Raw genomic sequence first — 24282 nt, 5'->3', positions numbered from 1 at the left:
ATATATATATATATATATATATATATATATATATATATATATATATATATATATATATAAAATAAAGCAGAAAATATAATAACATTGCTAATTTTGTCTAATTCAATTTATAGTAGTAAAATTACTAAAACTGAAATAATTAATAAAGGAAATAGACATTTTAAAAATGAAAACGACTAAAACACTTAACAAAATTACTAAGACAAATGTATCAGAAAAGTCAATATAGCATTTTTTTGTTTCATATCTAGGGCTAAAACATATTTACAAACAAATATAAAAAAAAATATTTTGAAATCGTATGGCTTTTGTTTTTGTTCTAATGTTTATTTTCAGTCAGCCATGTGCCAGGCGCGGTTTACATCATGAATATTAATTACGTAAAGTAATGTGTTATCCAATTTGCTGTCATTTTAATTCACATTTTGTAAGATATTTTCACCAACCTGTCCATTTTTTTTGACAGAAGTGCAATGTAGTATAGTCAAATACTAAGGCAATTTTCCGATATCATCGAAATTCTATGATATCGCTATGATGATTGGTTTCGTCAGCAACTCGTAATGAATTTTAATCCTGTTCACTTTGGTTACCGTTACAGACCAAACTACTCGGAGAGCACGTGAGCGATGCAATAATACTTGATCGCGTCCGTTATCATCAATGAACTTTGCATGTTTTGCGGTGTAAATGACTTCATTGATTATAACCGGAGAGTTCTAGCTTATCACATTGCGTCGCTTGCAGTGTAAACAAATGGCATTTCAGCAGAGAAAAATCCCCCATGCTTGTATCAGTAACCAGAGCTGGGTAGATTACATACAAATTGTAATCCGTTACTGATTCCAAATCACATGACAAAAATTGTAGTTTGAAATGTAAACATTACACATTTTAGGTAATATAATCTGATTCTTTTTTGATTACTTTTGACCTAACTCGTTTATCACATTGATTTATATAGAATAATCTTGTACCAAATTGATAGAAAATACAAAGAGTAAGAAAATATATTCCATTCATTGTGATTAACAACATGAGGTGCATTAAACATATTAAATTACATCACATCAAGTTTTCCCAAACTGGGGTTCGTAAAGGAACTGCAGGGGGTTTGTGAGTTCAATGAAAAGCTAGTAATTCATTCAATCATAAAATATTGAATATTTTATTTGTTTACCTGCATGTCAGGTGTTCATTAACCAACCTCAGAGAACTGTGAGCATTCAAATGTGATTTTAATTATAAAAATATTTGTTTTAAAATCTCTGGGGTACTTCAAGAAAATATTAGGTGAAAGCGGTTCAGATGACAAAAAAAAGCTTGGGAATGCATTACATGTAATAGTGTGGAAGGCTTTTGTCTTTCAAACACATTAAAATGCACAAATTCAAAGACATAGTAGCACATAGTTAAATAACCCACTGAGCGAAAATTCAAATTAAAATGTATGTGTTCATCAGTAGTTGATCCAGTGTTGAAACACTTTTTAAACCTGAAATGATTTTTGTAAATCCAGTGGTCAAATGCTGTGTAGCCATCTGACTAATGACTGGTCTTTGTGTGAAAATCCACAAAACTGTAAGACTTTCTGAGTGTATATAAGCGGTAGGCTATTTTAGAAAGGAACATTTAAAAGGTGAAGAGGAGGAATTAGGGAGAATTCATAAATTATGAATAATTTGTTGCTATTGTGTGAATAATATGTAATTAGATTAGATAGACTTTTATTGTCCCGAAGGAAAATTGTCTTGGACACATACAATCCAGTGACCGCTGCTTAAATAAGTAACACATACACAACACATACACAAACTGCTATCAACCAACCAGTTGCACACTACATCATACAACACACCTGTAATCGTCATAATAATAAGATAAGATTCAATTTTAAAAAAAATATATATATATACATTAATATTGTTACAATTAAAACACCGTTATGGGGGCACACCTCTGGCTGACTTGTCATTTAAAGCTTTGATGGACAGCGGGACGAAGGAATTCTTAAAGCGGTTAAGCCTGCACTGTTAATCATGTAATCAGTAAAAAAAGTCTGATTACGAGTATTTAAAAATGTAATTTAATCTAATTACAAGTACTTAATTTTTGGAATCTGATTACGTAATCCAGATTACATGTAATCCGTTACTACCCAGCTCTGCCAGTAACCATGTCCTTCTGAGTCAGTTGTGCGTTTTTGTCCTCATCTGTCAGCATTCATTTATGTATTGTCTGTTATTGTCGCAGTAAAACCTGTCAAATCCCAAGCACAATCGCTGCAGTGACTGTTGCAGGTAGTTCATAAAAGCACCTGTAGAGAACGCTAGTGTAGTTACATTACAGCACCGATCCCTCGTGGTTTTAGGTAATCGAGGGTTTTATGTACATTCTCTGTTCTTTATAGTCACATACTAATATTATAGTATTGAATAGTACACTATAATCTATGCTTCTCCAGTGTAACCAAATTAATGCTGCTCACACACCAATGCACGTCTGAAATGACCATCCAATCATTTGCAATAATCTTTCCATTCATTTCACATGTGATATGAGTTGTTTGTGGCTCCTTGTTTATTGTTGTTCTGTCGCTCTCATCAGTGTTTTTTTTTTTTTTTTTTTCTTTTCATTTTATGTTTTAAGATTTGCCACATTTGTGTTCTTCTTGACTCCGTTTCATCTGTGTGAGTGTTTGTCAGCAGGCGTGCCGTGACATGAAGTGACGGTTTTCCTGTGCGTTCCAGAGTTTCGCTCCCCGTCTCACGTGAGTGGTCTGAACCGCTCGGCGTCTCTGAGCTGCACGGAGAGAGTCGACTCGGTGTCCATCATCGGCAGTAACAGTCAGCTCAATAACAGCCCCATGGCACAGTACGTCCCTGATTTTAACGTGCGGGCCCTCACTGACCTGCAGTATGTGAAGGTATGTTATGTCCATAAACAGCCAATAACAACAAAGTTACGGTCTGGTCTTCACATAAATGTGTGTATGACTTCAGAAAACTTGGAATACTCCTTCATATGATTATGTAGGTGTCATGTTATGATTATGAAGGTGTCATGTCAGTCTTATGCACACCCCTTCAAGTAAAGCGTTACCGACTATTTTTATACTTCACTTTAATTTCAGCTGTTTTGTAGATCTAAAGCAGTTGTATTATATATGTCTATCTGCATTTTATCAGGTCAACCTGTTCTCTATTGGTAGTCATAAAAATAAACACATTTGCTGACAATGGATAATTATTTTATTTATGCTTATAGTTTTCAAAATTAGAACAATCTAAGTTATGTCTGAACAGTGAGTGTCTAGATTAGACCGTTTGGAAGTCTCTTATGCTCACAAAGGCAACAATTATTTAATTTTAAAAAGTAATTTATTTCTGTGATGGAATGCTGCATTTTCAGTATCATTAAATTATTATTATTGCTGTTGTTTTAATATTTAATTGAAATGTAAATATTTTAAGTTAAGTCAGTCAAGACCAACCTGTACATGTTATGTCTGAACAGTGAGTGTCTAGATTAGACCGTTTGGAAGTCTCTTATGCTCACAAAGGCAACAATTATTTAATTTTAAAAAGTAATTTATTTCTGTGATGGAATGCTGCATTTTCAGTATCATTAAATTATTATTATTGCTGTTGTTTTAATATTTAATTGAAATGTAAATATTTTAAGTTAAGTCAGTCAAGACCAACCTGTACATGCGTACAGTATCAATATATATATATATATATATATATATATATATATATATAGAGAGAGATTTTGTTAATATTGTTTTAATATTTAAATGATATTATATTTAATTTAAATTCAAATATTTAAATATAGAGTGGAATCTAGCATTATCAAATACTAAGGACGGTGTACTGAGTTACTGGGATCAAAATATTTGTGCATTTTGTATTAATAATGTTGAAAACAGTTGTGCTGCTTAATATTTTTGTGGAAACTGATACTTTTTTTTGATTAATAGAAAGTTCAAACGACAGCATTTATGATTATTGAATCTTTTGTAACATAAAAATATTTACTCTCACGTTTGATCAATTTAATGGGATCGAGTCCGTACTGAGAAAAAGTATTAATTTCTTTCCAAAAATAAAAAAATTGAGCAGTAGTGTAAGTAAGTTTTGATTTTACTACCTTTTTTCTTTTTCAGGTCACTCGTTCGCAGTACCAAACCGGCCTCCTGGCTTCAAAACTGGACAGCATGCCCCAGTCCCCTGAGAGCAGCCATATCCGTCTGGATCCCGGCCCTCTTCCACCTCTGACCCCTCCCATGTCCTCCACCGCGAACCACACCACAGCGCCGCCGGCACCCAGAGAGAACGGGCCGGATGAGACAACCTCGCTGCTCAACGACAAGAACAGCCTGTCCAAACGCCGTCCGAGCCACATCCACCCTCAGAACCAGCCGCACCTGAACACCAACTCCAACTCCAGCCCCGCCCCCCATCCCCACGGCAACAGCAGCCCGACGCCCCTCCCCAACCCTCACGCGCATCACATGCACACGTTCACGCACGCGCACACCGAGAGCACCATTTGACGACACTAATCTGGGGCTCAGGGAGCTCCAGAGCTGACCGAAGGCGATCGCACAAGCACAAATACACTCTTTCTCTCGATTCGAGAGGACAAAGGTGTGTTAAAAAACTCCAAAAAGGTGCGTCGTCTTCAACATTGGACGTGATCTCACTGTGATTTTAGGGGCTGCGGGTTCAGCCCGACATTGAGGTGTTTAGTTATGCAGACTGTTATGCCTGCTATTGCATGCTTATGTAGACACTCTCAAAGCTTTCAGCATTGGTATGCAACAAATACCGTTTAAAGGCATTATACAATTTCATCAGTATCTAACAGAATTATTGAACAATATGCACTTTTTATAATGTCTCTGACCCAGCAGCATACATTTGAGTGCTGTAGTTTTCTGAGATTTTGACCATAAGAGCACTTTGAGTCTCATAAGCTATTATTGGACTGAACTATCCTTTTAGCACAAACAAAGACAGTTCTGGTCTAGTTTTCCTGCTGTATAGTACTATATGATTTTGACAGCTTTTTTTCAAAGTCGAACGCATCAAGCCAAGGTGTTTTGGTAATTGTGGCTATGTGATGTAGCTGTATGTGGCGCAATCATAGCTCTACGTGACAAACGTGAAGGGAAACTTTGTAAATATAGTTTGGAGACGTGAAATTTGCTGACGCAGATATGGTTTGGAAAACCCGACGTGGTCCGTTAGTGCTCAAAACAGACATTTGTAACAAAAAAAAAACTATGAGCATTGACCACTGCATATTCAGATCTGTGATAAATGATTCAAAACATGATATAATAATTTATTAAAATATGAATATATATAAAAAAAAAATTTGTCTAAATTAATATGTATATTTGATTTAAAAAAAAACATTTTCTTTTTGACACAATTATAATTCATCCCCCGGGATGAATCTCACAAAAATATGAGTTGTATTTCACAACAAAATATTTTATTTGACTAAATAAAGCCTGTTAACACCATTAAGATTTTTTGCATCATATTATGCATTATTTTCATGAGAATATTTTCTTCACAAATTCTCATTTATAATTCTTATTATTCTCAATGATTCTCAGTAGACTTATATTACTGTAATACAATTATTTGTTCATTTAAAATATATTAAAAAATCCATACAAATGCACCATAATATATAAATGCTTAACAATATACATTTTTCACTTTATACTAATGAAAATGATAAATAATACCACAATGCAAAAAGTCTTAATGGTCCTAATTATATATTAATTTTCATTTTGATCTGAAATATGACCTTAGATTTTGTAAGATTTACCCAGTTCTTGATCTCAAAGGCTACGACTGTCCATCAAACAACACAAATGCTGTTTTCCACCGATGCTTGAACAGAATTCACTGTGACCTGGAGTGAAACTGTACATTCGTGTTGATTCTCAAGCATTTTTGTATGCTACTGAATCTTCAGTGTCTCTTCCTGAAGTGTGAAGTCACTAGTGCTGTTTGGTTTGTTATACGCCTCTAGATCATAGGTTAGTTAAAGGAATAGTACTAGTTCACCCAAAAACGTAGCATTTTTCTAATCCTCAAGATGTTGATTAGTTTGTTTCTTCATCAGAACTGATTTAGAGAAATGTAGCATTACTCACCAGTGGATCCTCTGCAGTGAATGGGTGCCGTCAGAATGAGAGTCCAAACAGCTGATAAAAACATCACACGAATCCACCAAGACATTTTTCATTGTTGCTTTCAGCTAAAATATGAGTCCTCTCTCCATAATATTGCTTTCTTCAGTGAAATAGTTGTCTCGTCTGAATCAGGAGAGAAATATACACAGATCAAGCACTGTTTACAAGAGAAAACAGCTCGAAACTAATATGTGAGTGGATTTTGATGTGAGATGACAACAGGGGATGGATGTTTTCACTGGAGTGTAATCATTTTTATGGATTATGAACTTGTAGTTTGATGTTTTAAAGTTAAAGTACCTTAGTTCAAACTCTTTGATGAATTTGTTTCTTACAAATTTGTTTCTTCATTCACAAGATGTTAATTGATGGACTGGAGTGGTGTGGATTATTGTGATGTTTTTATCAGCTGTTAGGACTCTCGTTCTGACGGCACCCATTCACTGCAGAGGATCCATTGCTGAGCAAGTGATGTAATGCTACATTTCTCAATTTATTTTCCAATGAAGAAACTTTCAGCTAATTTTTAGTGAACTATTCCAAACGAAAGCCTCTTTGCTTGCACTAGTATTAAGAGTTTCGACGACATCTTGCAGTGACCATAAAGCGGTTCTGTCCAGACATCACATTTCGGAGGTCACACAGTGATTTTTCCATTGTGTTCCTCTCACGCCGAGCTGACATTAGAAACCATATTTAAACCTTATTCTGATGTATTCATACTGTAACTATGCTATGCAGTGCATGCATAAAGCTTCCAGTGTTAAACTGTTCTTTTCTTTTATTTCATAAATTGAAAAAAAAAAAAAAAATCCCAGTGAGAGTTATAGAGTATTAGAAATAATTACTGAGAAGAATAGCACTGGATTGATTATTTATGTTTTCTCGTTGAACAGTATAAAATTGACGTTGTCCAACTAGTGTATGATGATTTCGAAGTTATTTATAAATGTTTTGTTGCCTTTACGAGAGATCTGAAGCAATAAATAGGTCTGTTTCTTTTTAAGATGTATAATGTACAATTGCACAGTGAGAGAAATAAGTTTGCATTTTACCTCAACTGATATTTCTTTAGTGTGAAATTTGAGTAGTATTTAATCCAACTTAAACCAAAATGTGGGCACTGCGCTCAAACTCTGTACTGAGGCATAACATGTTATATCATGACCAAAGTTGCAACACTACATGGAATTAAATTTGTAAATGAACACATCAGCCAAAGCCTTTTGCACTTTGATTTGTCCATATAATGCCCATGTTTCTCTCTTAGAAACTAATGAAATTCTTTTAAGTGTAATGCTGGGATTTCGATCCAGCTCTGTAATCTGATTTTAATGCTCATGGTATTTTCTCCTGAGGAACTCAACGGGATGGATGTCGTGCATGCTCCCCTGTTTGATAATTAGACCACAGTTAAAGATTCTAACAGTGTGTTTTCAGGAAGCGTCTGCATTTTCCACTCTGCATTTATTGACTTTTCAGGGTCATGACCTATATTGACCTTTCAAACTGTTCAGGTTATTGTATTGCATACTAAGCACACTGTGTTTTGGGTTCACTATAGGTCTTCTATTAAAAAGCCATGGGAACTACAGAAAAATAATTCCATCATTTGTTTTGTGAGTGGGGTTAGTTTATTTTTGTCTTCTATACTTTTTAAAGCATCACACCGAACTAATAATGTTTTTTTTTTTTAAGTTGCTCTCTTTAAAGGGAAATGCAAAATGCAGATGTAATGTACTTCCCATGAACACGATCGTATTTAAAGCAATCTGTATATAATATTTTGTATTTCTGTTGAGTTCTGATGATGTAAATGCTTAATCTAAATAATTCTATAATAAAACACCTCTTTTGCTCAGTCTGTGTAGTGATGTTGCTTTTATTCCAATGGCAAACCGTAGGTAAAACATTTGCGAGGTGTAAAACATTACGGTCAGTTTTTAACTCTCAAACTCTCTCTGTCAATCTAACCGCTAGATACGAAAAAAAAGCTTTCTTCAAAATAGCCTTGAGAAGATGCCGCGCTCATCTCACACGCTGAAGTTCTTCTGTGCCGTTGTGGGCGTGGTTTACCAAAACAGACCGTTCTCCGATTGGTCAAGCGAGCACTTGCTCTTCTGTCATTGGTCCATTGTGGACACGACGTAGCGGCGCAAAAAAAAGAAAAGAAACTGCGTTCATTGTGGCTCCAGAGTTTGGGGGCAAGTCCGTGCCTGTTTCTCAAGAATCACGGAGCCAACATGGCGGCCGGACCGAGCCAGTTTCCCTCATCGTTTTATATGAAAACAACTGAAAAAGTAGGAGGGTAGCGTAGCGGCAACAACATCAGCGTCACATGATTCATAAAGCCAGGCTGCCCTGTTCCAATATGGTGGTCAGCTTGGCGGAGCTGCGTCTCCCGTTGATCATATCGTTCCTGTGCGGGTTCGGAACCTGCAGCCTTCAAGAAACGCATCTTTACGGACTGCGCCTGGAGGACTTAACCCAGCTGGTGTACATGCGCGAACGTGTCCTCATAGCTCCGCACGGGACCACCTTCAAGCTCAGATTGTTTGGGTCCTACCTGTCCAATGAGACCTGGCCGTGGGTCGCGTTCGCCGCGGTTGGAGGCGGTTCGGGTGACCCGTGCGCGCTGGAGGAACGCCGCAATTCCTCCGCGTTCCGGGTGCGCGGAGCGTTCGCGTTGGATGACGGGAACGGCGGGATTATGGAAGTCCAGACCGAAGCTGCAGCATCCGAACCGGAGGATAAAGATGCAGAGCCTGTGCTCCATCATTTTTGCGTCTTAAAGGGCCAGACATGGGGGTCTTTCGGGTCGGACAAGTTGATTATTAAGAACCCGGCTGTGCCATCAGATTACATTCCATTATGGGGTCTCATTTTGGTGGTCGTGGTTCTGGGTTTGATTTGCAGTGTGGTCAGATGCGTGAATCTGAGTTTGCTGTGGCTGGACCCACTGGAGCTGTATGTTCTGCACAGCTGCGGTTCGGAGGATGAAAAGCGGGTGGCCAAGCGCCTCAAGCCCATCCGGAGGAGAGGAAACGTTTTGGTTTGTTCGCTCTTGTTCATTTGTGCTTTGGGTCACTCGGTGCTCGGCGTCCTGTTGTACCACCTCTATGGGTCCATCGTGCCCGCTGTGTTCACTAGTGGCTTCCTCATATTCCTCCTGGCTGAGTTGGTTCCTCATATTGTATGTTCGGGTTATGGGTTCCAGATGGCACCGGGTTTGATATGGCTGGCCCAGATCTGTCTCATCCTGACGTGTCCACTTTCTTGTCCTCTCGGCCTCCTGCTGGACTTGATCCTGCACCGGGACGTGAGCACCGTGGGCATCCGTGAGAAAACCATGGAAATGATTCGGACTAGTGTGAACGATCCGTATAATGAGTTCGTCAAGGTGGAGTTCAGTAAAGGCACTCTCAGGACCAAAACCGTGGAGGACATCCTGACCCCCCTGAAAGACTGCTTCATGCTGCCTTCCACGGCCGTGCTGGACTTCAACACCATGTCCGAGATCATGCAGAGCGGCTACACTCGTGTCCCGGTGTACGAAGAGGAGAGGTCCAATATCATCGAAATCCTGTACGTCAAAGACCTGGCATTGGTTGATCCGGAGGACCGCACTCCCATGACCACCATCACCAAGTTCTACAACCATCCTCTGCATTTTGTGTTTAATGACACCAAGCTGGATGCAATGCTGGAAGAATTCAAAAAAGGCATGTCAAATCCCAAGCAGATGCCTTCAAACTATGAGTATCGGTGTCCGACCGATATTTCACCAGTTATCTGCAGTTATTTGCTATTGACCTGACAAGGCCAATATTGAATGCCTATAATATTTGGGCTATATTATTATTATTATTATTAATCTGTGTTTGAAGTGTTTTCATAACTTGATAATCCTAAAAAGATGCCTTCAAACAAATTGCATCAGTTTATGACAGGCCGATATTGAATTCATGTCAAATTTGGGGGTTTATTTTCACTAAATATTATTATTAACATTTTGATATTTACAATTTTAAAATAATTTAAATATGTTTCAATATGTAAACATTTATTAGTAGTATTAGTATAACTACTGTTATTATTGTCAGAATAATTATTGCTGTCGGCCTGATTAGACTGATACTGAATGTGTATAAATATTTGGCCTTTTATTTTTACTAAACATTATTAAAAATGTATTATTTATAAAATATTAGCATTTATTCAAATATTAACATTTAAAATGCTATTAAAATTATTGTATTTTTAGCAATAATAATTCTAATTATTATTAATCTGTTAAGAGTATGTTTTTAGTATTTTGATTTACTTATAATTATTGCTTTTGAATGCTTATAAATATTTGGGTTTTTATTTTCACTAAACATTTTTTATTTTATTGTTTTTTTTATTCTTTTAATTGATACTTTTTTAAATAGTTTAATATTTTTACGTTATTATACATCTAAAACAGTGTTTATTGCACATCTCTCTTTATTTCTTCATTCTGATTGGTTAATCGCTGCATTTTTGTTTTGTCAAATATTTTTTGAAGATGAATAAGTATCGTATAATAAGAATTCTATTTTTTGTTATTAATCATAGATTTAATCATGAAGTATAGAATGCAGTTATTGAAAGGTAGTCATTACAAAGCTGCTTCTACTAAAGCATATGTTCTCTCTCTGTCTTCATAGGAAACTCACACCTGGCCATCGTTCAGAAGGTGAATAATGAGGGCGAAGGAGATCCGTTCTACGAGGTTCTGGGTCTGGTCACGCTGGAGGACGTCATTGAGGAGATCATTAAATCTGAGATCCTGGACGAGTCTGATGGCGAGTTCGTCAAGGTGGAGTTCAGTAAAGGCACTCTCAGGACCAAAACCGTGGAGGACATCCTGACCCCCCTGAAAGACTGCTTCATGCTGCCTTCCACGGCCGTGCTGGACTTCAACACCATGTCCGAGATCATGCAGAGCGGCTACACTCGTGTCCCGGTGTACGAAGAGGAGAGGTCCAATATCATCGAAATCCTGTACGTCAAAGACCTGGCATTGGTTGATCCGGAGGACCGCACTCCCATGACCACCATCACCAAGTTCTACAACCATCCTCTGCATTTTGTGTTTAATGACACCAAGCTGGATGCAATGCTGGAAGAATTCAAAAAAGGCATGTCAAATCCCAAGCAGATGCCTTCAAACTATGAGTATCGGTGTCCGACCGATATTTCACCAGTTATCTGCAGTTATTTGCTATTGACCTGACAAGGCCAATATTGAATGCCTATAATATTTGGGCTATATTATTATTATTATTATTATTATTAATCTGTGTTTGAAGTGTTTTCATAACTTGATAATCCTAAAAAGATGCCTTCAAACAAATTGCATCAGTTTATGACAGGCCGATATTGAATTCATGTCAAATTTGGGGGTTTATTTTCACTAAATATTATTATTAACATTTTGATATTTACAATTTTAAAATAATTTAAATATGTTTCAATATGTAAACATTTATTAGTAGTATTAGTATAACTACTGTTATTATTGTCAGAATAATTATTGCTGTCGGCCTGATTAGACTGATACTGAATGTGTATAAATATTTGGCCTTTTATTTTTTACTAAACATTATTAAAAATGTATTATTTATAAAATATTAGCATTTATTCAAATATTAATATTTAAAATGCTATTAAAATTATTGTATTTTTAGCAATAATAATTCTAATTATTATTAATCTGTTAGAGTATGTTTTTAGTATTTTGATTTACTTATAATTATTGCTTTTGAATGCTTATAAATATTTGGGTTTTTATTTTCACTAAACATTTTTTATTTTATTGTTTTTTTTATTCTTTTAATTGATACTTTTTTAAATAGTTTAATATTTTTACGTTATTATACATCTAAAACAGTGTTTATTGCACATCTCTCTTTATTTCTTCATTCTGATTGGTTAATCGCTGCATTTTTGTTTTGTCAAATATTTTTTGAAGATGAATAATTATCGTATAATAAGAATTCTATTTTTTGTTATTAATCATAGATTTAATCATCATGAAGTATAGAATGCAGTTATTGAAAGGTAGTCATTACAAAGCTGCTTCTACTAAAGCATATGTTCTCTCTCTGTCTTCATAGGAAACTCACACCTGGCCATCGTTCAGAAGGTGAATAATGAGGGCGAAGGAGATCCGTTCTACGAGGTTCTGGGTCTGGTCACGCTGGAGGACGTCATTGAGGAGATCATTAAATCTGAGATCCTGGACGAGTCTGATGGCTACAGTGAGCAGCTGCGTGATATGTTTTTGAGCTGATCCCTGTCGCCGCACTTAAACTGATTTATAATGCGTTTTGTTTTTTTCCACAGTGGACATGAAGGTGAAGCGTCCGATGGCCCCGGTGGAGATTCCTCTGGAGCCGCGGAGCGTTCATGACGAGTTCTCCATCTTTAAACCTCCAGAGGGTGAACCAAAGATCCGCACCTCTCCTCAACTATTGCTGGCCACCCACCGATTCCTGTCCCGAGGTCTGTCCGCTTTAATATCAACCGATAAGCTGCAAGAGTCTGTGTGTTACAGCGATTTTACCACGGTTAAGGGGTCACGGTTCCCGCGGTCTTGGAAAAATGTTCTGAAGATTTTTTTTTTTGTGATTTCCAGATCTAGAAAAGTCAATAGTTAATGAATTACTTTCTTTAAAATGATTTACAATCCTCATCCAGTATTCATGAACAACAAAAAGTTGCATTGGTCAAAGTTTCAAAATGCATCAGTCAGAAGGGAACCTCCCATGTGTTTTTGGATGCTAAAACACTGTTAACCATGTTAAAATCATTTGTGTTCAGCCTAATTTTTACAAAACAGATGCATACAGAGCCTTGTACTTGGCATGCAGACAAAAATAGACGCATTGTGCCCACAAATTAAGAACTCCTTCCCTTGTTTTAGTGGATCGGGGCCACGTTGTACTAATTTGTTCCTTCAATTTACTTAAATCAAAGCGTGGGAACAAATTAGTTCAACGTGGTCACCCTTTACTATAATGAGGGAACAAATGTTTAATTTGTGGCCATGATAAATCTATTTTTGTTTGCATGTCGTGTACAGGGCTCCGTAGTTATATAATAAAATACCAATGTTTAAAAATGCATTTATTAATAATAATTATAATAATATTAATAATCACAAAACAATGTCTCATTATCATGAATTAAGACCATTCAAGCAACTTGTCATTTATATACAGTTATTGAGCTGATCATTAGTTAATATGTTTATATACAGTATACACTTCTGTTCAAACGTTTGGGGTCAGTACGATTTTTTTAATTTAATACTTTTATTTGGCAAGGACACATTTGATTGATCAAAAGTGACAGTAAAGACATTTATAATGTTACAAAAGAATCCTGTACAAAAATGTATCAAAATTTCCACAAAAATATGAACTGTTTTCAGCATTGATAATAATAAGAGATGTTTCTTGAGCAGCAAATCAGCATATTAGAATGATTTCTGAAGGATCATGTTAGTGGTCGACCGATATTGGTTTTTTTGACAGCCGATGCCGATATCTTGGAAAGCAGGGTGGCCGATATAAAGCCGATTTTATTTGATTTAATATTTAAGAAATTTGAAAATGGATTAAAAAATAAATGTGTAAAATAAACAAGCTTTATACTTTAAATGACAAAGTATTTTTCACAAATAAACAAATATTTAATACAAATATAATTAAAAAGGAAGTAAACACTGTAACCAACAGGGCACTCAGTATTCTGGGAAGTTTGCGTGCATTGGGAATCACATTTTTTCAAATAAAGCCGAGGTAACACTCATTTTACATACACAGGGTGTCCGCAGGTCCTTAAAAAGTCTTAAAATGTCTTAAATAACGTTTTCCTAATATAAGGCCTTAAAAAGTCTTAAATTCGGATTCAATGGGTCTTAAATATTTTTGGTCGCATTACTGCTAAAATATCTTCAGTCTGACGGACCTAATGACTTTACAATCATTGGACAGACCGAAGATTTGTTCTTCCCCACAGTAAGTTACTGCGTCGTCAGAGAGAACTGCAGTAAGTTAGCAGAACACAGAATACAAGCTCGCGCTGCTGAGGCTCACTCTGTTTGTCTCGAGACTTCAGAACAAATGAGCGTGACCGCACACATAAACTCAGAAGAAACACACTGAGGTAAAAATTCACAATGTTTCGTTTATTCATAACATGATATAGTTAAATAACACCATGACAAGTGAGCTATTTTACTCAATATTCTCACGACGCAAAACAAACAAACATTCAAAACACCTACAGAGCGCACGCATTACGTGAAGTCTAGCGCTCTGCCTGATCACTGCATGATTCTGTCTATTAAAATACATTCAGAATGATCACAAATTCAAGACATGGGGGCAGAAAATGTGTATATTTATACTCAAGTTCACGCGGAAGACTGCCTTTTTTTCTCCAAAAAATACCATATACAAATGTGATATTGATTTTTTACAACAGTTCAATAAACTAGAAGTTTTATTAAGAGACTTACGTTTTAGACACCGTATTGCCTGTTTTTGCACTATTTCGCCAACAAAAATAATGCCAAACAAAGCCACAGCGCTGTTTTGCGTCTCTGAGCAACATGACGGTGTTTCGTTCCCGAATGAATCAACTGTTTAAATGATTTGGTTTTAATTTCACATTTAAAGTATCTTTTCATTTTTTTAATTATTTCAAATATCAGTATTCAATGTTTTATGTTTAATATATCAAAACATTATTTCTGCATTTGTAACTGCAGGTTAAATGCATTCATGTTCTGCATTAAACAGTGTGTAAATACATCTAAATGCCACTTCAGGTGCAGCTTATGTCAGGATTGCAAAGATGAATTTTGTTGATACTGATTTCATTTGCTTGGTAACAGCCCAAATGTCTTATTCTTATTCACTGATTAAATGTAGGAATTTGACTCAAAAGATAATGCACACTTGTAGAAAAATGGCTTTATAAAGGTAAAATGCCCATAAAGTTATTACAACATTGATATTTTGTTTTCTTTTTAATTTATACACATTAAATATTACATATATGTATGTAATAAAATGTGTATTTCCATTACAGGTTTAGGTCTTAAATTTCATATAAGGTGGTATTAAAAAGGTCTTAAAAAGTCTTAAATTTAACTTGTTTAAGTCTGCAGAAACCCTGATACAGCACATAGTGAAAATTACATGAATATGATAGATGAGCATAATTTGAAATCACGAGTTTAAAGTTTGTCGATCGCGTGTCTCAATGAAGCTGAACTCTCCTCCTGTCCGTATTCAGTTCGCACGGACCGACCGTCATACAGAGTACACACGATCGTGCAGGATACAAATGCACACTTCATAAGATCTCACAGCTGAATTCGACTAAGTTTGCAAGATTTTTAAAAATAGATGTTCATTAGTCATTCAAAGATTTGTTTAAATTATATAAATGCGTATTTGCTGAATGCTGACAGCAAACGAGAAATTAGTATTATAATGTTTGCCTTTCTATTACTAACAATATAAAAGCAATCATTATAATACTTTTTGTATACATTTTAATTCCTTTGTTTAACAGTTCTATCTGATTATGAGACAGACTTCTGTCCGTGGACAGAACTGTTAACGACGACAGCGAACAAGAGGGAGAATGTGAGCACGGTGTGTTCAGGCGCTGCCGTTCTCAGCGCAGTCAAAATAAAAGTCCCACCACGAACGCATTGGCCAAACAGAAAAACTTATCGGCCGATGCCGATATTTGAAAAATGCCAAATATCGACCGATATATCGGCCTTGGCGATATATCGGTCGACCACTAGATCATGTGACACTGAAGACTGGAGTAATGATGCTGAAAATACAGCTTTGATCACAGGAATAAATTACAGTTTAAAACATATTAAAATAGAAAACAGCTATTTTAAATTGTAATAATATTTCACAATTTTACTCTATTTTTGATCAAATAAATGCAGCTTCGGTGAGCATAAGAGACTTCTTTCAAAAACATCAAAAAATATTACTGACCCAAAACAGTAGTGCATGTCTGTTTGCCTGACAAGTATAAAGAGGTAAAGAAGTTTGTCTCAACAAGCCTCAACTTTTAAAGGACATTCCCTGTCTCTTGGATCAATGGCGGGGACAATCTGTGCTTATGTGCTGGTTAATAGAGGTGATTTCAGAGGTTATTTCTGTTTCAGAGGTGGAACACTTCAGCCCGCAGCGCGTGTCAGAGAGAGTCCTGTTTCATCTGCTGCGGCACCCGAGCGTTAACCAAGAAGTGAAGTTTGACCCCACCAACCGACTCAGTCCTGACCACTACCTGTACACGCGGAACCACCCTGTGGATTACTTCATTCTGCTGCTGCAGGTGCCACACTGTGTCTGACAGATGTGTGCTTGTCAACGCTTTATAAGCACGGGTGTAAATAATAGTGGTCATAAATATACAATATCTGAATGTGATATTATTATTACTTGTAGTAGTATTTTAATGTTAAAATATTAACAGTTAAAATTATATTTTAAGCATATTTCAATATTTGATCATTTAACATTGATAGTTTAATAATAAAAATAATAATAATAAATTGTTATTATTAATCTATCAGAATGTTTTAATAGTGTTTTGATAAATATAGTTGTAGTCTCTTCATTTTTAAAATATTAACATTTAAAATATATTTCAATATTTGATCATTTAACATTGATAGTTTAATAATAATAACAAATAATCATTTAATATTGACAATTTAATAATAATAACAAATAAATGAATTGTTTGTTATTATTAATCTATCAGAATGTTTTAATAGTGTATTGATAAATATAGTTGTAGTCTCTTCATTATTAAAATATCAACATTTAAAATATTTTAATTTCAATATCTGTTCATTTAACATTGTGAATTTAATTGGTCATTTAATTTAATAAGTTAATTTAATAATAACGTATTATTATTATTATTAATAATATTATTTTAACAATTAAAATCATATTTAAAATATAAAGAAATATTTAAACTGCTAATTATTTGTTAGTTTTGATAATTATATATTGTAGTGTTTTGATAATTATGATATTAGCAGTACTAATAGTAGTATTATTTTTTATTATTAAAATATAATCATAATATAATAATAAAATGTATTATTAAAATATTTTAAATATATTTAAATATTTGATCGTTTAATATTGCTAATTTAATATGAACTATTATTAATATTAAAATTTTAACAATTAAAATTATATTTAAAACATAAATATTTGTTAGTTGTGTTTTGAAATATGACGTTAGGAGTACTGGTAATATTAGTAGTAGTATTGGTAGTATATATTAAAATATGACCATTTAAAATATTTTAAAAATGTTCAATATTTGATGACAACATTGATAATAACTATTTTTATTTTAACAATTATATTTAAAATATTTATAACATTGATTAATTATTTGATAAATTACACATATATATATATATATATATATAATTAATTAATTCTAAAAAATATTAATAAATATATCTATAATTCAAATTTATTGGAATGTATGTTTTGAATTATAAAATAAAATGTGTGTATTTCTTAGAATTTTTGGGGATGTTTCAATCGTGTGTGTGTGTGTGTGTGTAGGGCCGTGTGGAGGTGGAGATCGGGAAAGAGGGTTTGAAGTTTGAGAACGGCGCGTTCACCTACTACGGTGTTTCAGCGCTCACAGCTCCCTCCTCAGGTTTGTCCCGGCAATATGGGATTTTATGGTAATCCCAGATCCAATCCAAATGCACCATTCTAATCCAAATTTGACTCATGAATGTTGGTTTAAAATGCACGATAGTCAAAAACATTCCTGTTTACAGTCAGTTTTGGTTGTAAACTGTAGTGCAACAAAACAAAAACCGGCTGATATGATTCTGCAAGCCTTGTGTGTTTTGAAAGCAAAGGGACTATATGGGACTATTGTTTAGATGTTGATGTTCAGCTGACCACTCACGCCACAGACTCTTGAGTTTTCTGTCCTGAATGCGTGTCATTTTATGTGGTAGCAGTTGTTTAAACTCAGATAAACATCTGAGAAAGTGATAAGATTTATCACTTGTTGTTTTATTGTGTAACGTCTGATTAGGACCACAGTGTTATTGCTGTGAATGTCAGCAGTCCGTGTTCTGGTATATTGACCGTGATGATTGTTTGTGTGATCAGTCCACCAGTCTCCGGTGTCCACGCAGCGTCAGGCCCCCAGAGACCCCTTTGATCTGGGAGACGCCACCAGCCCGTCCAGCTACTGTCCCGACTACACAGTACGAGCCCTCACAGACCTGCAGCTCATCAAGGTGAGCGCAGAACAACACACGCAGCTTGTAGTTATTCTTGTGTTATTCCCCACACTTTTTGCCGTGACTGTTGCAATACATATTTATTCGTATTTGATCATGGATCATTGCTTATGATTCAAAATTGACTTTTTTCGGCTCTTATTGTGCATGATTCCTCAATGCATGTTTTTGTTGTTGTTTTTAAATAAAACTTATATATATATATATGTAATATTATTTTATTTTACATAATTTAACATTTAAACAGATACATTAAATATTATTATTCTTATTTTAACTTTAAATATTTTTTATATTTATTTTATTATTTTAACATTTAAAAATATTTCTATGTATTTAAATATTTTAGGATTATTATTATTTTTATAATTATTCGACATTTTTCAAAATATATTTTCAAAATATTTAAATACTTATTTTTTTTATTATTGTAACATTTAAAATATATTTTATTATTTTTATTATTTTAACATTTAAAAGTATTTTAAATATATTTAAATATTTATTGTTATTATTGTAACATTTAAAATATGTTTTATTATTATTATTTTAACATTTAAAAGTATTTTAAATATCTTTAAATATTTATTATTATTATTAATTTGTCAACATTTAAAAAGGTATTTTAAATATATTTTATTATTATTAATATCTTTACATTTAAATGATATTTAAACTACTGAAAAAATATAGAAATTGAGCAAATAGTATAAATTAGCTTTTTTTAATAGATAGTTTTTTCGAGACCTATAATCAAAGTCAACAGTTTTATATTGTACTGTTATTTTTTTTATCTGATTTATGCAATTGTAGTTAATTTCCCTCATGAAAGATTAAAGTGCACAGTGTTGTATCTTTGTCTTTTTTTGTGTGAATTTGTTTATGTTGTGATGCATCTTTATTTTGGAACTTGTTATTGAAGATTTTTTCTAAAAATGATGGACTTTTTCGTCACACATCAATAATGTACTTGTGTGACCTTCAGTAAAGGTCGGCTTAGTGTTTTCTGCTGTTAAAATGGGCCCGTGTCCCACAGGTGACCCGTCTGCAGTACCTCAATGCCGTGATGGCGTCGCGGGTGGCCCAGAGCCCCGAGCCGCCTGAAATCAAGATCCTGCCCAACAGTCAAACCAAACTCCTGAACGAGAAAAACACCAGTCAAGGTACATCGCATGAACACACCGGCACACATGCATGACTCCGAGTACATAACAGAACATTTTGTGCAACTCTTTGTGCGTATTTTCTTCTTCCCGTGTTACTGGCTAGCGTTGGAATGTTGTGGAGTCTAAACATGCAGGAACAGGTCGACCGGGAATGTCTCTGAATCTTCATCTCTCGCTTCTGCTGAACTAAGACTGTGTTCTCTTTCTGTGTCTTTTTCTCTCCTTCCCTTCATTTTCTCCCTCTCTTTATCTCCATTAGACTTTCAGCTCCACTTTTCATTCTTTGACGCAATTGACAACTACTGTTAGTGTGCTTTGCATGAGGTAAATGCAAGTGATAAGCATGGTATGTTCCGTTTGAAACATGTATCCCATCAGCACATCGAAGCATCAGAGCGCCACCAGGGGGTTGGTATGATACATCAGTGCATGTTAATGATTACATTTGAATGCATCACTTATGTGAGCTCAAGTCAGTGTTTTTCACTCCTAATTTTTTTATGCCACTGTTTTGCAAAGTAACCCTCTTCTATTTTAATGCTGTCTGTTGGCACCTCCACATTAAACTCTGACAGGATATAAATGTCCAGGTAGGTCTATCAAATTGCTAACTAATTACAAATGTTATATTTTATTTTGTATTTATTTATTTGTTTGTTTGATAAATTAATTATATTAAATAATATTTTGATATAGGGATATACATATATTGGAATATCAGACTATTATATTATTATATCATCAGTATTTATTTATTTATTTATTTTCATTCAAATAGTAAATGGGTGAATCTCACAAAAGGAGCATGTCCACGTCATATTTCACCCAAAATCAAAAGATATAAATAAGAAATAATATTATGTGCATTATATTGTCATTCTCATTACTGTAAAAAACAATTATATACATGGGTCAAAGACGAAAAAGGGTTTAAGCATAAAAACAATAAGTGTAATACTGCTTTAAATTGTTGTTTTCCCCCCCCAAATTCTTTTTTTAAAGTTTTCTGTTTAATTTAATAGCAATTTTGTTTTTGTTTTTCTGAGCAAAAAATAAATATCATACATTTTCCCCTGATGATGGACTTTTTCGTCACACATCAATAATGTACTTGTGTGACCTTCAGTAAAGGTCGGCTTAGTGTTTTCTGCTGTTAAAATGGGCCCGTGTCCCACAGGTGACCCGTCTGCAGTACCTCAATGCCGTGATGGCGTCGCGGGTGGCCCAGAGCCCCGAGCCGCCTGAAATCAAGATCCTGCCCAACAGTCAAACCAAACTCCTGAACGAGAAAAACACCAGTCAAGGTACATCGCATGAACACACCGGCACACATGCATGACTCCGAGTACATAACAGAACATTTTGTGCAACTCTTTGTGCGTATTTTCTTCTTCCCGTGTTACTGGCTAGCGTTGGAATGTTGTGGAGTCTAAACATGCAGGAACAGGTCGACCGGGAATGTCTCTGAATCTTCATCTCTCGCTTCTGCTGAACTAAGACTGTGTTCTCTTTCTGTGTCTTTTTCTCTCCTTCCCTTCATTTTCTCCCTCTCTTTATCTCCATTAGACTTTCAGCTCCACTTTTCATTCTTTGACGCAATTGACAACTACTGTTAGTGTGCTTTGCATGAGGTAAATGCAAGTGATAAGCATGGTATGTTCCGTTTGAAACATGTATCCCATCAGCACATCGAAGCATCAGAGCGCCACCAGGGGGTTGGTATGATACATCAGTGCATGTTAATGATTACATTTGAATGCATCACTTATGTGAGCTCAAGTCAGTGTTTTTCACTCCTAATTTTTTTATGCCACTGTTTTGCAAAGTAACCCTCTTCTATTTTAATGCTGTCTGTTGGCACCTCCACATTAAACTCTGACAGGATATAAATGTCCAGGTAGGTCTATCAAATTGCTAACTAATTACAAATGTTATATTTTATTTTGTATTTATTTATTTGTTTGTTTGATAAATTAATTATATTAAATAATATTTTGATATAGGGATATACATATATTGGAATATCAGACTATTATATTATTATATCATCAGTATTTATTTATTTATTTATTTTCATTCAAATAGTAAATGGGTGAATCTCACAAAAGGAGCATGTCCACGTCATATTTCACCCAAAATCAAAAGATATAAATAAGAAATAATATTATGTGCATTATATTGTCATTCTCATTACTGTAAAAAACAATTATATACATGGGTCAAAGACGAAAAAGGGTTTAAGCATAAAAACAATAAGTGTAATACTGCTTTAAATTGTTGTTTTCCCCCCCCAAATTCTTTTTTTAAAGTTTTCTGTTTAATTTAATAGCAATTTTGTTTTTGTTTTTCTGAGCAAAAAATAAATATCATACATTTTCCCCTGATTTACAGAAGAGACCCACTAAAATGTCATTCAGTGTAACAATCTTGGCAGGCATATTTACAACAAAAATCTAATTATGACCTATTAAAAGACTAATTATTTTCTCCTCAAATACTAATTAGTTGTAATTTTACATTTCTAAAATTTGCCACTATCCTAGGTTTTGCCCATTTGTTTACTCATTTAAAACAATAAAATGTAAAATGCTCCCTTATTCTTTTATATATTTTAATATGTACACGTCAGAATAAGCATGTTGTTTGAATTTTTACATAAATATTGTGTTACACTGAATTACAATGTAACATTTCATCCCAATTTTGACATTTTATTCTTCAAAAACTTATTTGAAACCTTAAAAGTAGACACATTACTTAAATTTAATGTGCTTTCTATGGACATAAAATCACTTTTGTACATTTCTTTTGATGTGGACGTCTTAACGTCTTTGACCCACATATTTAAATTGTAAAATATGTATACATCATATTAGTATTGTTTGTGCCATCTAAAAAACTTTACTGTATTTTTGTTTTTACCTTAAAGCAGTAAATTGACTTCATTACATGAATGAGAATCTAATAAGATTGAAAATGAGGGAAAAAAAAGAAAAATATATTCAAAAGGAAAAAATAATGCACTTATTACAATGGGTTTAATTGAAAGATAGAAAGAAAGGCTTCCAATATCAATATTATATTAAAACTGAGTTTATAAAGTTTAGTTTTTTATTTTTGTAATTATTATAAATTAATTATAAATATAAATTGATATATATATATATATATATATATATATTTATTTTTTTTTATTTTTTTTTACAAAAACCTTAAACAGAAAAATATATATTTTATTGTTTTTATAATCATATTTTGTAGTTATTGGTCATAATATAATAATAATTATTAGTATCAGCCAAAATCTCTAAATCATATATGCACACACACACTGTATGTGAACTTTACGTGACTTTTTACCACATGTCTACTGATGAGCTACTAATAATAACAAATTTCTGATGAAGTTGTAGTGATTTATTGGCCTTTAAATGGAAGGTGTGTCTTAATCCAGCTACCTTTTCAATTTTCAATTTGTCAACTGAAGTATTTCTGGTCATTTTGGACACTGTCCACAGAATATGTTAGCAGGGAATGATGAATCAGTGTTTTTGACGGATGCTTTCATTCTGGTTCCCCGGGCTCTGCAGGTGCGAGCAAGAGCCAGGAATCCAGGCCAGACGAGGAGCTTCACAGCCAGAGAGGAGCGTTCTGACCTTCTCCCTATCCTTCCTGCAGAACTCTTAAATGAATCTTTTACTCCTGGAATGCAGCGATTGAGCCAGATAGAGGACTGTTGAGGAAAACACAAGACGTGATGTTCAAGATGTATCATTCTGGTCAAACAGGATCTGTTCTGCTTATTCAGCCGTTCCCTCTGATGTCACTTCCTCTGTGCTCTGTTTGAGCTTGCTTATTTCATCAAGGTGTGTGCGTGTGCATATGGGCAATTAAATGAAATGGTGTGCCAAGATTTTACTATCCCTGTCGTATCATATAAGCAGTATTACAGCCCTGAATCGTCAAGCCCTAATGTGCCAAAATGGGTTCAAATAGCCATTTACTCACCCTCATGTCATTCCAAACATGTAATCTTATCTTTTCCATTTATTAGTGACTGCAGCTGTCAGCCTCCCTCTGTAAAGGACAAGAAAGCAGTCTGCATGACTACTGCTTCACTGAAGCACTCAAATGTCATTCTCCATACGTATTTGAACTGGCATACCCAAGAAACAAATCTGAACACAAATAGGATTTTAGTACACGCTTAAAAATAAAGGTTCTTTACTGGCATCTGTGGTTCCATGAAGAACTGTTAACATCCATAGAATCTTTCCATTCCACAAAAGGTTCTTTAGATTATTAAAATGTTCTAAAAATAAAGGTTCCAAAAGGGGGATTCACGTTGATGCCATAGAAGAATCATTCTGGGTTCCTTATAAAGAACCTTCCCGAGTTTTTTCTTAGTGTAAAGAACATTTGAACAATATAAAGAACCTTTTGTTCCAGTGGAAAGGTTCTATGGATTTTAAAGTTTTTCCCTGGAACCGCCAATAAAGAACCTTTATTTTTAAGAG

General features: G+C 34.4%; 2 protein-coding genes across 5 annotated transcripts in view; both read left to right on the top strand.

The window, feature by feature from the left end:
* The window catches only part of LOC107589011 (metal transporter CNNM4-like), a 22624-nt gene extending 17271 nt beyond the window's left edge, over positions 1 to 5353 (top strand). The window contains exons 7-8 of the mRNA XM_016277307.1: positions 2751 to 2926; positions 4172 to 5353. Coding sequence (XP_016132793.1) covers positions 2751 to 2926; positions 4172 to 4561 — 566 coding nt within the window. The 3' untranslated portion in view covers positions 4562 to 5353. The remainder of the gene's footprint in view (positions 1 to 2750; positions 2927 to 4171) is intronic.
* A 2778-nt stretch (positions 5354 to 8131) lies between these two features.
* On the top strand, positions 8132 to 24000 carry LOC107588955 (metal transporter CNNM3). 4 transcript variants are annotated; one of them, XM_016277238.1, is made up of 10 exons: positions 8132 to 9626; positions 11070 to 11391; positions 12370 to 12513; positions 12599 to 12757; positions 16467 to 16636; positions 17899 to 17995; positions 18466 to 18596; positions 19636 to 19762; positions 20025 to 20089; positions 20341 to 20357. In XM_016277238.1, the coding sequence occupies exons 1-9, from the start codon at positions 8565 to 8567 to the stop codon at positions 20072 to 20074; spliced, it is 2262 nt and encodes a 753-aa protein (XP_016132724.1). In that variant the 5' UTR covers positions 8132 to 8564; the 3' UTR covers positions 20075 to 20089; positions 20341 to 20357. The 4 variants fall into 4 exon arrangements, with proteins under 4 accessions (XP_016132724.1, XP_016132723.1, XP_016132726.1 ...); XM_016277237.1 differs by having other exon boundaries at positions 20025 to 20351; XM_016277236.1 differs by lacking the exons at positions 20025 to 20089; positions 20341 to 20357 and adding an exon at positions 23356 to 24000 and having other exon boundaries at positions 8133 to 9626.
* The last annotated feature ends 282 nt before the right edge of the window (positions 24001 to 24282 follow it).

This window comes from Sinocyclocheilus grahami, unplaced genomic scaffold (assembly GCF_001515645.1).
Source record: "Sinocyclocheilus grahami isolate Dianchi unplaced genomic scaffold, SAMN03320097.WGS_v1.1 scaffold110.1, whole genome shotgun sequence".
Classification (NCBI taxonomy): domain Eukaryota; kingdom Metazoa; phylum Chordata; class Actinopteri; order Cypriniformes; family Cyprinidae; genus Sinocyclocheilus; species Sinocyclocheilus grahami.
This window is presented reverse-complemented; position numbering and strand designations above follow the sequence as displayed.

Coding starts and splice junctions, on each gene's coding strand:
- LOC107588955 (XM_016277240.1), top strand. CDS start 8,565: ATGATTCATAAAGCCAGGCTGCCCTGTTCCAATATGGTGGTCAGCTTG. Junction 9,949..12,369: donor GCTGGAAGAATTCAAAAAAG/GCATGTCAAATC, acceptor CTGTCTTCATAG/GAAACTCACACCTGGCCATC. Junction 18,597..19,635: donor CAGACCTGCAGCTCATCAAG/GTGAGCGCAGAA, acceptor CGTGTCCCACAG/GTGACCCGTCTGCAGTACCT.